The sequence below is a fragment of the Cyrtonyx montezumae genome, unplaced genomic scaffold, assembly GCF_038088225.1.
Source record: "Cyrtonyx montezumae isolate F1298 unplaced genomic scaffold, pur_monq_1.0 scaffold_15, whole genome shotgun sequence".
Classification (NCBI taxonomy): Eukaryota; Metazoa; Chordata; class Aves; order Galliformes; family Odontophoridae; genus Cyrtonyx; species Cyrtonyx montezumae.
Window position 1 is genome coordinate 6,274,578 of NW_027071881.1, and position 14,932 is coordinate 6,289,509.

The window sequence follows — 14,932 nt, forward strand, 5'->3', positions numbered from 1 at the left end:
AACAAAAGGCGTGTTAAATATCTGATGCACAAAAGGAGAGAGAGAGAGGGAACACGTCAAGCAAAGCTTTTAAATATACAGTATGTCTTCTCCCGACGGTTGCCATAATGATCACGCAAGTTTGCAAGTTAAAAATGCCTCGCTTATTCGTTAAAATTAAGACTAAACCTCTAACTCTGTCTGTGAAAGTGACTGCAGCCTATCTATACCCTGGGTGCTGAATATGAAGACTTCGACTATCGCTCGGTTCGGGCGCTCGGTTCATGGGGGGCCGATGGACCTTCCCCAGCACGGCCATGCTCTGATCTCTGAAGCACGGCTGCTGGAAGTCCCCGCTTAGGTAATCCACGGTCTGCATCACGTTGCTCTGGCTGGACGGGCCAGCACCAGCTCTGTAATGAGGTCCTCCTCCCGCGCAGTCGAGCGGTGCTCCTGCAGCCTGCCCCCCGTGGAAAGGCACGGCGAGGTCCTGGGAGCCCGAGCTGTCGCTGTTGGGCGTGGGCAGGATGTTATTCCACATGGGCTGGAAGTAGTGGCCGTTGGTGTAGGGCAGGGGTCCCTGCAAGCCGTTGACGGGCGGGGAGGGCGTGGGCTTCTCGATGGGGGGCTTCAAGCCGAAGGACTGGCCCATGCACAGTTCTTGGGGGTAGCTGGAGGCTTTGCCAGCAAAACTCTGCCCCGCCATCTCTCTGGGAGCGTGCTTCCCTGCGAGGGCGGGCCCGGCAGCATCCCCACACATCTGCTGCAGATGAGCGAGCTGGTGCTGGTTCCACGCCACCGACTTGATGTCGTTGTGGTAGGCGGGAGGCACCCTGTTCATATTCACCATGGGCACGTTAACGGAGGCAGGAGGAATAGCAGCAGCAGCATGATCGACAGGGTTCACTACACAGGAAGGCATGGGTGTAGGGACGTTGTGAGTAGAGACCCTGGTACTTGCATTGATAAGCAGGTTGCGACTTATGGGGCTGGGGTTTGCGATCTGGCCCTCACAGACTGAGGTAGTGCTAACGCCAGCTCTGGCCTGGCAGAACTGGTTGATCTGGTGCACGATGCTGCTCAGGTCCGGTGGCTGGTTCTGCTGCAGGGTGGCAGCCATCGAGAGGGGGATGGTTGAGGTAGACACGGTCACATTCGGCGGCGCGTCTGCATCCGGCATCTTTCTGCTCCCATGTAAACCCGGCTGCAGCAAAGGGGTCGGGGGGGGCTGCAGGGCCTGGTGTGCCATGGTCTGAGGATGCTGCAGGTTCTGAGGGTGCGGGATCCCCTGAGGGTGGGGTAAGCTTTGTGGCTGTGGGATACCCTGAGGGTGCTGCAAAGTCTGTGGCTGCGGGATGCTCTGGGGGTGCGGCAAAGTCTGTGCATGCTGGAGAGCCTGCTGGCGAGCGAGGGCCTGGGGGTGGGTTAAAGTGCTCGGTGCAACGTACGGCGTGGAAGGGGGATTCATCATCGCGTCCGGCAGCAGGCGTGTGCGTGTCCCGTCAAAGTCCTTGACGATTCCTTTCGCTGGGGACTTGACGATGGCCAGCAGGCCGGCTTTCGTGGTGGCCTGAGATGGGTAAGGACTGTACCTCTGGCCCGAAGTATCGAGTCCGTTCACAGTACGGCGTATGTGTTTCCGCTGGGGGACCTTGACACTGTTTGGGAAGATTTTGATAGTCAGCGGATTGTTGGCGACCTTCTTAGCATAGGCATCCAATTCTGCTGGGGTAGGATACTGTGCAGATCTCATTTTCTGTGTAGTGTCCCCTGTGGAGAAAGAAAAACAGTCAATTTTTTCACTCGTGGGGAGTGAGGGACCAACCCCAGGGGCACGCAGCGAGGGGAGGAACGCCCTGGGGAGGTGAGAGCTCCAGCTACGTCCCCAGGCCAGCAGAAACCCCTTGTCACCTGAAGAACAACACAAGCACTCTGAGTGCCTTTTTGTCCATTAGGATCCCTGTCAGTCTCAGTGCAGCAAAGGGAAGGCAGCTACACGCACGTTCCTTCGTGGCTGGCTGTGATTTCTTCAGCTGCATGCTCAGTGTGGCACCTCACTAGGGCAGCATCCCACTGTCAAAGGGCAAAAGCAGGTGAGCACATCACGAGCTCAAAACCACACTTCTGGAGCAAAGGCTCCTGGAGACAGAGGTGTGGTTTTGTGGCTGTGCTCCGCCAGGTACCTACCGTGCCTACCAGCCCCACATGCTCTTGGAGAGAGCTTCAGAGGTGCAGGGAAGCACGCGTGCCTCTCATGTAACCTCCATCCCAGCAGAGCTGGGACATTTCCCTACCACAGCCCTACCAGACCGCTACTTCAGAAGCAATTCTGTAGCCTCACGGCTTCCACAATCCCGTCCTGCCTTCGCTTTTCCCCTCTCCCCATCTCACAAACACCTCACTGGAAAAAGCACCCGCTCTCTTTGCTGAACTCAGCATCCCCATCAGCACCTGCTGCTCCCCCAGAGAGCATGCCAGCCCCCACCCGGCCCCCTGACCCACGGTGCTGTGACTGCTCCATGCTCCCAGGCCAGCAGTGCTCCCTCTTGTACATCCACCTCTGATTCACCCAAGCAAATTGCCTGCACGAGGCTCCTGAACGTGGCTGCAGCCTGAGCACTGTCTTTTGACCAAGCGAGGAAGATCGGTGCTGCTGGAAGAGCACTTGCTTGCAGAAATAAGGGCCAGCAAAAGGAGAACGGGATGGATAGCAGAAGAAAGGATAATTATAGATGTCTTTTGTGCAAGGAGCAGCTCAGCAAGCAGGCTGCCTCGTGTCCCCAGCGCAGCACGTCCCACGCTGCCGTGCGTGCCCCTGCTCTCCATGTGCTGTCCAAACACTGGCACACATTGCTCTTTTTCTTAATCAAAGGCAAGGTTTGTTTGATGTTAACCTTCTCATCCTCTCTGCTCCCATCCCTGGATCTTCCACTGCAAGCAGGTGGCTTCTGTCTGTCCTTCTGAGGGAGCTACTCTGCTCCTAACAGAGAGCAGAGCCTCCAAATGGAGCTTACCAGAAGCCAAGGCCTTCACGAGCTCCCTGTTATTTTCAGCCTTGTCCCTAACTCATCAAGCTCTGCCCCTCCCCACAGGACAGCCCCTTGCAGCTCACCATGAATCAGAGAAGAGCCATTAACAACAGACAAAGGAACCCACACACCTGGCTGTGCGCCCTGGCTGCGTCCACATAAAGCTTTTACTTTCAGATGGAAAATCAAATTTAGGACACCACTGTCATCGAGATCCCCCAGCCTGGTTTACACCTCTGCAGGCACACCAGCAAGCCAGGTGTGAATGCTGAATGGATGTGTTCAGTACTCCCTCACTCAGGCACTGCGTGGGAACCAGCCCTTCAAGCAGACCTAAAAGAACAAGGCCTGGGAACTAAGTGGATGGAAAAGCAGCTAAAAGGGATGGCAAGAAAATGCTGGCACTAAAAAGAACACATGCAAGTCTGGTGGGCATGTGCGAGCAGCCCATATCTGCCCTTACAGCGATGAGAGAGCTGGTAAATGAACAAGTCCCACCAAGAAAACAACGGGATGAGCTGCACTGAGTTACCTGCTGGTAAACACAAGGCAGAAGCCTCTTGTGGAAACACAATGGTGTCACGTTTACTATAGGGTAGAGCTGTGCATATGAGCAATTACCCCCAGAAAGCAGCAAGCTGTGAGATCCCACTGGTGGCAGCACAGCGGCACTCAGCACCTCGGCTCCACGCTCCCCACACTGCTGCTGCTGCTTCTGTCACTCTCCTTTTCACCTTCACCTCGTGCCACTGTCACCACACATCTCCATTCTCTGCCCCACAGAGGGATAAATGTCAGGGGGAGCTCCTCCTGCGAGGCTGCAGAGGTTGGAATTCAAAGGGAAATACTGAAATCTGCAGTCCTGTGCTCAGTTTCAAGAGGAATGAATAGGTGCACGTACGAACCGACAGGATCCTTTTTTACAAGAAGGAGGTAATTGAGCTAATGTGGATTTATAAGCATGAATCAAAAGTCTGATCCAGGAAATGACGCTTAGAAACGATGAATACGAACATGGCAAGACTGAGTAAAGGTCATCAGGCGGAGTTCTGGGCCATCATCAAAGCCCTAATTCCACCCCCCATCAGAAGTCACAAGTCACCGTTCATTAAAAACACTCATTAACTCAGCTTTCCTCTGGCCAGGGGCTACACTTACTCGTGCATACACAGCATGCAGAAAACTGCACCAATTAATCTTGCACACATCTGCAGCAGGGGTGAGCGAGGTCTGCACGAGCAGTTTCGTTTCCCGTATAAATCAGAGCAAAGTGGAAGAGCTGAGCATCACCTCCGGGCTGCCAGCTACCTCTGTCCTACATTCCCTGAGCCCTTCACCCAGTGCTGCTTTCAGCACAGGGGGTAACTCAGCCCCAGGAGCAGCACTGGGTCAGCACGCTGCCTTGCCATTGGCGAGTGCTGACTGGTGCTGCCCTCACACAGTTTTACACCATTTGCTCTCAGGACTGAGCACTCCAACCCACGTGGACCCGGGCACGGCCTCACCACAGCAGCCTACCTGCTGAACATACCTCATTTGTGCAGCAAAACTCAACCTGGAAAGAAGGGAAAGCAGGGAGAGCCCAGCTCCACGCTGTCTAACAAAGGCCTGTGGTGGGTGGAGGGTTTTACCACTGCCACAGGTGTCAGTGCAAGCAGCGAGCTCACGGAGCACACGTGTGTATGGGAACGGTGTCACTCACTGCTGGGAGGGCCAGTGCCTTGAGAATGTCATCCTTAATTGCAAAAATTAGCTTACCTATTTTCAGTAGCGTCGCAAATCTCACCGTGTTAACAATTTAGCTATAACTGGAGTGTTAATTACTTGGTTTGGTTTTAAAGAGGAACGAGTCCGGGGGCAAAGTGAGGGCTGAGATGTCCCAGTGCACATTTCAAACACAAGGTTACAGCCCTACGAAGCACGAGCACTATGTGAAATCCTTGCCATTTCTATCTCAGCTCAACAACCAAGTGCAAGCTCAGTCAGAAAGAGACAGAGGCAGATTTAAAGTAGCCAATAAACTTGTATTCCCAATGCAAGATCTTCTGAAAACACAGGTTCCACCATCAAAAATAAGACTGAAGTCATTGCACATGAGTTATCATGGTACTCTGCAGACGTATGTCAGCTGAGACATGAGAAAGAAGAAGGAAACTTTGAACGTTCCCAAACTGGGAGAGATGGCTGATATTTGCAGCCTGTGCCCCAGGTATGTAGAGCAGAGCTGACCTCAGAAGGTTTCCCTTAGCCTGACCTAGCTCTTAGCACTGCCACGGGATGAATGGAAATGAAAAAGAGTGGGGAATAAAAGTTGTGCTAAGCAGCACGTCAGGCTTCCAGCACGAGTTTTCAGCAGAGGCAAGAATCTCACAGAAACCATGGCTGCATTTTGCCTTGCTGTGGTTAAAATTAACCTCTGTCAAGCCTTGCTGCACACACGTGAACCTCCACAGCCACTTCACATGGCTGATATTGATGGATGCCCTGAAGGCAGAACAGAACTCAGTCTCTAGCATTAAACAGTTTTTCCTCTGTACCCTAAATGTTTTGTTTCACAGCTGTAGCAGAGCCAGATTTAACAGTTAACCACATCCTGCAGACAAAACGTCACTCACATTTCTGAAGTCCAGTGTTCATCTGCGTGTAAGAAAGAAGCTGAAAGGAGAGGTCACCTGGTCCTGGCAGACAGGCCAGCATGGCAGACAGGCACTAACACAACATGGGCCATTCACTCCTCTGCACACTGCAACAACAGAGAGACAATTCAAAGTTATAATACAAGGAGGAACACAGAAAAGAAAGGCAGAGAGCCACTGCTGCGTGAAGGCCTGACCAAGCACAGATGCACATCACCTCCACATCTGGGGACAGCAATGAGAAGCGGGTTAGAACTAAAATATCTCCGTTAAATGCCTTGATTAAAACTCAAATACCTGCCTTGCTCTCCTCTGCTGCCTGGCACACGGGGTACTCCATACCTCAGCCCTTGGATTTCGAAGCTGGTTGTTCCAGGTGGTAAGGAAGCCACCAAACCTCAAAGCAAAGTGCCCAAACTCTGAGACACCACCACACAGCAGCATCCCACCATCAGTGTACAAACTGCTGTTCCAGTAACTGGAGCCAAGTCTCCAAGTGAGCCACACTGGGGACTTCAGCTGCCTTCTCCTCGCCCGGGTCTCCCCAGGCATCAGTGCTGCTGCATGCAGTGACACCGGTCACCACGTGAGAAACACACCTGCACTGGTGAGCTGTTCCTGCAGACATCCTCACCTTAGGCAATGCCAAAGGTTCAGAAGGGATTGAGGTGGCAATAGTGTTTTTAAAGGAAATATCTGCCTTTAAAAAAATATAAATCACTGTGAGCGGAAGCAGAAAATCATTCCCTGAGCCTGATTTGCAATAAGCAAATTGATGCCATCTAGGTCACTGCTGAGCATTAAAAAAAGGAATTCAGATTTGCACAGAAGTGCTGACCATACTCCATCACCAAATTCTGTATTATAATTACAACTGTGCTCCAATTTTTGTTCTCTATTAATAGCTTTTCAAAACTGCTATCTCAGTAGCTGACAACAAACGCATTCAAAAAGTTCTGAACAAACTGGGGGAGCCCCCACCCCTGGAGGTGCCCCAGAGCTGTGGGGGTGGGGCACGGGGGGCTGTGGTCAGTGGGCACGGTGGGGTGAGGACTGGGGATCTGAGAGGTCTTTTCCAACCTGACAGTGTGATCTCGTTTTGTGCTCCAGGCAGCCCCAGGTGTCCTGCAGAGAGCGAGCTGGGCTTCAGGGCTGGCAGAGGAATCAGAGGGCAGAGGGCCAACACACAGCCCCACCACAGCACTGCCTGTCTGCACTGAACATATTCCTATGAATGCGTACAGAACTCGCTGGCTGGGATTCAAAGTTTGGCTCCTCCTCTGCCAGATCCCATGCCAGGAGGGACTTTCAAAAGGCAGAATAAAGCCTAGGTGTAAAGCAACCCAGTGCTAGCAGGAAATGTCTAATGCACTAACACGGCTTCATCGTTATACAAACAGACCCCGTCCGCAGAGCCGCAGCCAAGCCTCCACACACGGGAGTGTCTGAGGCTCTCAGAGGCCTTGCAGGGCAAGCACACAATGGAAACCAGGGGCTTGTTCACAGAGCTGGGGGCAGCAGCAGCTCCCCATGCATCAGGGAAGCTCCAAAGTGCTCCAGGTCTCCAGCAGCGTGGGGTCCTGTGAGATGGGTGAGGGCTGCACAGTGCCTGCGTCCGAGCGCTCCGCTGCGCTGCTCCTCGATGCTCATGGGGTGGCTGGGATCGACGGCAAACCCTGCAACGTGGGCTGCAAGGCACGTATGCATGCTGCAAGCAAACCCCAAAGAACCAAGGCGGGTTGTAAGGTTTCCTTGGTACAAATGCTTGCAGCAGCTTGCCAGGAAACACAAGTGAATCCAGGGCAACCTTCACGCTCCGGGGGGAACCTCGCTGTCTCATTTACCCCCCAGCAGGCTGCTCGACACTGACACTCGTTCCTTCTCCCTCTCTCAAAGTAACCTAAATACAGAGGGCTTACAAATTGGTTCACACTGAGCTGCAGCCCCCTGACAGCAGCTGCTCCCTGCACACTTACTGCAGTGTGAACCTGCCTGGGGCTGCAGAAAAGCCAGACAGAACCTCACCCGTTCCTGGAGCACAACGAAGCAGCCGCACCGTGCCCGTGGCCAGCTGGCAGCTCGTCCTCTTCATGTTTTACAAATGGAAAACTGTTTTAAAGGCACGGAGAGGCAGCCTGCCTCTAACCCTAATACACCACAGCAGCATTCTGGGCATCGAGAATGAGGAAGATTGAACAATGGGAGAAACGTGGTGCTCCAGCAGCATCGGACCGCTTGCCTTCCCTGCTCGGGTGGACCTTTGGCACAGCCAAGCAATGCTTTCAATCAGAATCAATTTCTGCTGCTTGCAGTTTAATTAAGTATGATTTTGCTTGTAAACTGTTTCGCCTGTTGGGCTGACCTCCGTTTGTAACTTCACTCAGGCAGCAAAATCCAACAGCTCGGAGGGGGAGAGTGGGGCGGACTGACGTGCACGTGCTCAGCCCTGAGCAGAGCTCTGCTCACGGGGTGAGGAGGACAACAAAGAAGCCTTGGGGCATCAGCACAGTGCTCACATCACACTCCCTGTGCCCAAAAGCTGCCACCGAAGGCTTTCAGGTGAATGAGTAGAGCAGGAAGAAAGGCAACATCAGAGCCAGCAGACCCAAGTGGCACAAACTCAAGGTTATGATGAAGAGTTGTTCTTGGGTTGGTCCCAGCAGGTTATTTTATAGCACAGCACTACACATCTGCTGAGAGCAGAACAGTTGGCTTTAATTGTACGATGGGTTGTTACATAGCTTCTGACCTTTCATCTAATTGAGGCCTAAAGAAGGAAAAAAGAGGAAAAGCTCTACGTCACTGCAGTTATTAAAATCCATCAAGCTCAGACTTTAGCCCTGGGATAACCACAGCCAAAAAATTGACTTGCAAGTAATTATCACCGCTATCTGCAATAAAAGTTAATTGGACATAATTGAACTAAAGCCCTAATCTGAATGAAGCTGTTGCTGGCAAGAAGCCTGCTCCTGCCTGCACTCTGCAAATGGAACTGCTAGCAGTACAAGGACTGCTCGTTAGCTGGGCCGACATGCAGGGCTGTCCTCAGCCAAGAGCTGAGCTTCTGCCTGTGCTCAGGGCACGAGGGTGGATGGGGGAAGCAAACCCCACACCCAACTCCTGCTGCTGCACCCGTCTGCTTTCAGCATTTCTGTTACCCAGCAGACCAGAAAGCAGCAGTCATCCCCCCAGGCTGCTTCAGAACTTCCTTCCAGTTTTAATAATTAACACGACATCCTGCACCAAAGCAGGCACACACGACTGAACGGGCAAAAAATTGCTCACAAGTCACTCTGCAGAGGCTTGATGGGGTTTTGGGACCAGATTTATGTTCCAAGAACGGTCCCATGACTGTGCAGCCAGCCTATGACAGGGGAGACAGAGGATGTATCTGGCTCACCACGGATTCCCGATGTCGTTTTGGATGAGGTGTTTAATCACCCCATGCCACGCTTGCTCCCTTCCCAATGGATAGCAGTGGGTGACAGTTTTCTACCACTGAAGAACACTATGGAGATAAATTCAAGTGCAGAACATTCAATACCACCTTGACGCCTCACATTACACTTACAAGGTCAAAATCCGGGGAGGAACTGAATCAGACCACACTCTGCACTCCTCCACTCCATTTACTCACCGCTGCTGCTCTTCCTTCTCATTTGTCAAAGCAGAATTTCAGCTCGAGAAAGCTGGAACAGAGAACTAGTGATATAAATTCCCTTTCATGACCCAAATCGGTGGCTTATTTTACTTTACTCAAAGCCTATCACCTCTTTTTAAGCCTATTTTTAGATTTAACTCCCTATTTTGCAATGTGGAGGGAGCTGATAGACAGGGCAGCCGGGAGGAGGTCCTGCCAGGTGTGGCAGGTCTCTTGGAAGGGCAGGGAAGATGCAGAAAAGACAAGTTGGGACATCTGCAGCACCTGGCCACAGCTTCAAAGGAGCATTTCTGGCAGTGCTTGAAACACGCACGCTCATGGTCAGTTATGAGGCAGAGGGAGATGATTCCTCCTATGGGAACTTAAGCAAGAAAGAGGAAAATCAGCCTGCCCGTATTCAAAGCGATCTGAATCACTTTGTATTTGCCTCCTCTGAACTCTCACTACACCGAAGCACTCTGACCTTTAATTAATTTCCCTCTGCCTTTTATATGGTAACTTCCAACTCCTCTGTACTGATGGGTAATGGGGATGCAGAACAGCCTGAGATGTACTTCAGTTCTGCTTCACAAACCTGCATTTAGGAGAGAGAGCAGAAGGATGCAGTTGGACGTGATGATCTCGAAGGTCTTTCCCAACCTGAGCAACTCCAGGGTTCTGTGTGAGTCGAACTGCAGCAGCTAGCAATGGAACTGCAGCGTGCCCAGGTGTTGGCCCTGGGTTTGTATTATCAAAGTGCCAAAGATTTTGCCAGTCCCTGTCACTTCCAGTTGAGACTGCACTTATTTCAGCAAGCAACAGAGAGGAGCCGACGAACACTCCTCCCTCAGAAGCACCCACTAACCTCAAGGCAAACTATATCCACCTTCTTCCTAATCTTGCCTGATCACACCAACAGCCCTTCCCCGTCCTCACTCACAGCTTTCTTCTGCCTTCAAGTCATAAGAAACCCAACTGTGAGCTGACCCCCTTCCCAGAGCATGGGGCGTGCAGCTGGGACCTCACTGTCAGCACGTGTGTGCTGCCCTCCTACGTGTTCAGGTGGCCAGGAGCGAGATGAGCTGGTCATCCTGCAGCTTGCTGCCCCAGCAAAGAGCTGCACGGGCTCTGTGCTCGCTGCACACTCAGCTGCCATCTCTCAGCACCTCCTCCTGCCCTGCCCTGCTCTGTAGCAGCAGAAAGCTTTATGGAGTGCCTGGGAGAAGGGGGAAGGAATGTGAAATACTTCCCTCTCCGGTGCCTGGATCACCACTGTCATTATCTCCTCTCGTTCCACACTTCCCCTGGAAGAGCCCAGAACTGGAGTCTTAATCATGACTTACAGAAATCCTTATGGCTGCACGTGACAGAAGAATGACAGTTTTTCCTTTTAAAATATCGTTAGAAGTTAGAGATTACGACAGCTCCCCGAGCAGGAAAGTGGCTCTCTTCCTCTATTACAAGCTGATTATTTAGAAAGAAATACTTTCTCAGAGCCAACTTTGAACACATTTTGCCTACCCACGACACGTAAACAACAAGCCAGATGTGCCAGAGACTGAGAAACGTGTTTCAACTCCCGTTTTAAAAATAGATTCCCTTGAAAATGAGAAAATATTTGCAAATAAGATGAGGCAGGATGAAGATGCGAGGCGAGAAGCAGAGCGCTCGTGCTGAGACAAGGACAATGAGGGACTCACTCGAGGCTGGTGTCACAGTGCTGGGTGAGCACGTGGGAGCTGTGCTGGCTGTGCATGGGTCCCTGGGTGGGACACAGAGCTGCATGGAGGGGTGAGCTGGGTGCTGCCTGAACGTGGTCCCCGTGGGAAGTCCTAACATGGCCGTGACGGAGCAGAGGTGTGCACAGGTCATTTTTAAGATGTGAAGATGGAGATGTGCATCCGAGCTGTTGCAGTGCTTGGATGCTGCAACAGAGCAGCTCGGAGACGCATCTGTGACTATCTGCAGGCACAGGACAAGCTGCCAGGGGAGCATGGCACACAGACAGATGCTGCCACGCACAGGGATGCTGTTTTCCTCCCAGCTGCAGGCGAGGTGCTGGCTCCTGCTGGGGCATACCAACCCTGCCCTCACCAAGAAACCCAAAGGCCATCTCACAGCAACTCAGCAGAAGAAAAGAAGAAGAAGAAATAGATTCCTCTTTGTGCTATGGTAAAGAAGCCTGTGCTTTGCTCTGTGCTTTTCCAAGAAGCATGACAACCAGCCAGTGGCACTGCCAGCAGTCCAAGCAATGACAGGGAGGGCAACACGTGTTGTACAAGGTGCTCAAAGGCTCTGCACAGCACAGGAAGCACAGCCCCCTGTGTGCAGGCCCAGCAACACGCACGGGAGTGGTCTCACCCAGTGCTCTGAGCAGCCACGAACACATCACCCCCAACAAAAACCTGCATGCACAGAAGACTGTTTTTTTTCACTGTGACCACAGGTGTTTACTTCTGTGCTGCTCCCCCTCCAAATCTGCCTTCTGCTTCAGTAAAGACATGGCAACGAACTGCAGACAGGACAGAGATGTACAGCTGTAGCTGTTCTTCACACCCAGGCCACTGCTTTTCCAAGCAGAGAGTAACCAAGCTAGTCAACAAATTCTAAAAAGTGAATTTTTCAACCTTCAATGAGCTGCATTGGTACTGTTTATAACCGTGCGATTGATAAATGCTCTACAGAAGCTGTAATTAATGTGTTTTGCTCTTGGAACACACACTGAACCCCTCGGCACTCCACACTTAATGAAAAGCAATTTATCAACTTGCTTTGAGTAGCTGAATCTGACTCCTTAACGCAGAGAGCTTTGCTTAAAGTGCTCCAACTTTGAAAGAGCAACGCATATCCCAAACCCATAAATGCTGTTAGGCACAACTTGGATTCTGACAAGGATGACAACGATCAGGATGAGAAAAAGGGTTTTTAGGGCAATCCTCAGCCCAGGATGCAGCCCAGCAGTAGCTCTGCAGACGTGCTGTTCCAGGATGGGGGTTACAAGTGTATCTGGAGGACACTGGACAGAGTTTGTGGCCAAAGCAGCAGCAGCTCAGCAGCTACCAGCCTGGACATGCGTTCAGCAGCTCACAAAGCAGGCAAACATAAAGTGCTTACAGAGTGCTCGAATGCTAATTTCTCAAATGGAGCACTGCTTTGTGTATTTGACATATGCAAAAAAATAAAAAATAAAAAAAGCCACCCAGCATTTAGAAGGAGAGGCTTGACATCACAGAATGCTATGTTGGTATTAACTGCTGGGGGGATTAGCCAGCCTTCAAAGCCTGAAATCTAAACTCACATTTCTGGAAGCACAGGCTACAAATATCCAATACAGAAATTGGTCTGCACTCCATCTGGTAGCCTGAATGTAAGGATTACATATTTCCACTGCACGTGTATGTCTGCTTCTCATTCCTGCAGTGTCTTGCCCTCTTCCATTTGTCTTTTGATTCAGATAAAAGTCAATGCAGATCCTAACTGCTGATATGGAGAAAGGTGCAAGATACAGTGTGCCTTTGGATGAAGGAAGAAAAGGACTCGGGTCCGGACTGCTAGAGCATGTCAAGAGATTGTCTTTGAAACTACAAAACCAGAAATGAAAGCGCTCCTTTTATATTTGATTTGATCAAAGCAACTGGGGGCGGGGGGGAAAGAAATCACATCCTACAGATGCAGGCTAAATTTTAACTACTTCACACATAATGTGGGACCAGCTGATCCCATAGAGGCCCAGATAAAGAAAGAAAACAAAGAGGTAAAGTCACTCTAGCTCTGAATGTGCTCTTTCCACAGATCGCTGCTTCAGGGTCTGCCAAAGAGCAACAGGAACCCATTTCAAAGCAAGAAAGACACAGGAAGCATGTACCCAGCCAAGGGCACACATTGTGAGCCTCCAGAGAAGAGCAGAGCAGAAAGCTCCTGGCAAGTGAGAGGAAACACTCAGAATGTAATGGCTGTTAGGGTACATAACCTGTTACTCCCTCTGCACCCAGATCTGACTGTGAGCAGTGTGTGAGGAGCCCCTGGAGGAAGGCTCTGTGCTGCTGGCTGCTCAGGGACAAGGAGGGTATTCTGCCCACAGCAGCTGCTCTGATCCACGCTCAGCACGGGGGGAAGAGGCTTTGAAAAGCACAACTGCAAGTCCCAAACAGAGCAGAGAATAAACAGATAGCTGTATCTGCCAAGCTCCCTGACAGAAAGGCTTAGAAATACCTGTTGGATCAGATGTGTGCTTGTGCAAACCTCCAGCTGTAGTAGGTGAACCATTTCCTCTGGGCTAGAATGATGGAGCCCTTTGCTCTTCACTAAAAATGAAGCAGAAGTCATTTGAACAGGTGAGGCAGATGACAGCCGCACGCAGGAGATCAGAATTTTATTCCAGATGTTTATTCTGAACGAAATTCAGAAGCCAGTATGAACCAGACATGAGAAGACCAGGGAAAAGGTTCCACCCTCCCACTCTGAAACCCTCCAGGAACGTGCAGGGTTAAAAAGGAGGCCCTGAAGGACCAGAACTGGGGACTGCAAAACAAAACCGGATCTGTTCCTGCAATCTTCAGGTGACAACTGGAAGCCTGGAGAGCCCCGCGCTGAAATCTGATGGTTGTTGGGCACGTATCTCCCTTCTGTGCTGTATGTTCTGATGGATGCTCAACACAAATCCTGGGACACCTCACGGGGAGGAAATCTTTGGCCTTCCTCACCAAGACCTCTCCCAGTCACGGACTGAAAAGCATCTAAAAATCTCAGCCCCAAATCTTAAGCTTCTCCTCATCTTGCTCCTTCCTTTACTGAATGCCTCCTGATTGTGCCAGAGCAGAATATTCAGACCTCAGTCTAAACAGCCTGGGTGTTATGCTGACGGTGTCTCTGGAGAGAGGAAGAGAAGCGAGGACAGATTTCCAATAGCTCAGATGCTTCTCCATAAGAAAAGCTGCTACACAGCAAGAGCAATAAATAAAGAGGGAAGGTAACACGCCAGAGAACTTCTACCAAGGTCACACCAGGCTGCTGAGTGCTGCCCCTCTGCAGGCAAGATGCAGGTACCCATTGAACTACATAGACCCATTTGCTCATTGGCAGCAACAGCCCGCTTCTAAGCATGGAAGGGAAGATGGTATTAGCTAATAAATACAAAAGGAAAGCCAACAGACCTAGTCCTTCGCAGGACAACAGCCAGAGGACGTGCTGGGTGACATGGCATGTCCCAGCTGGACAGGAACAGGAGCTCCCCCAAGAGCAGGGCTCTAGGAGCTATCGCTGTGCCCTTATCAAGAGTGACCCTGGCCTGTTTCAGCAGGCTGAAAGACACACTGGGCACAGCTTCAAGCCATGACAAAGTGATCTTATCACTTCTGTGCTGTACTCGCTACACAAGGCCCTGATTCAGCAGCATGTACAAAAAAAAATGCATCTTCATTTGCATGAAAAGCACTCTGATGACAGAGCCTCCTGTTCAGCAGCCCCCTTCCATCCCCAGCTCAAGATGCATGCACTGCTGGCATTTTGCTGGCGACTAACAGGGAATATTCTGCATATGCTCTCCACATTTTAATGCAATCTCTGCCTAAAATTTGAGCAGTATTCTCCAACAACACAAAAGCTGCACACATTCAAACGAGGCAAGCGCTGCCAAGTGCTTTCGCTGG

The 14,932-nt window shown here is 51.3% G+C and overlaps 1 protein-coding gene across 6 annotated transcripts in view; it reads right to left on the bottom strand.

The window, feature by feature from the left end:
* FAM222B (family with sequence similarity 222 member B) overlaps positions 1-14,932 on the bottom strand; it is a 26,294-nt gene continuing 11,362 nt past the window's right edge. For 2 of the 6 annotated variants that reach the window (XM_065731907.1, XM_065731906.1), the window contains exons 2-3: positions 5,624-5,751; positions 1-1,749 (exon numbers count right to left, since the gene is read on the bottom strand). In XM_065731907.1, the coding sequence (XP_065587979.1) occupies positions 200-1,749; positions 5,624-5,705 (1,632 nt within the window). In that variant the 5' untranslated portion in view covers positions 5,706-5,751 and the 3' untranslated portion in view covers positions 1-199. Of the gene's footprint in view, positions 1,750-5,623; positions 5,752-7,620; positions 7,640-9,281; positions 9,674-14,932 lie in introns of those variants that run through there. The other 4 variants (XM_065731911.1, XM_065731910.1, XM_065731908.1 and 1 more) reach the window with 3 other exon arrangements.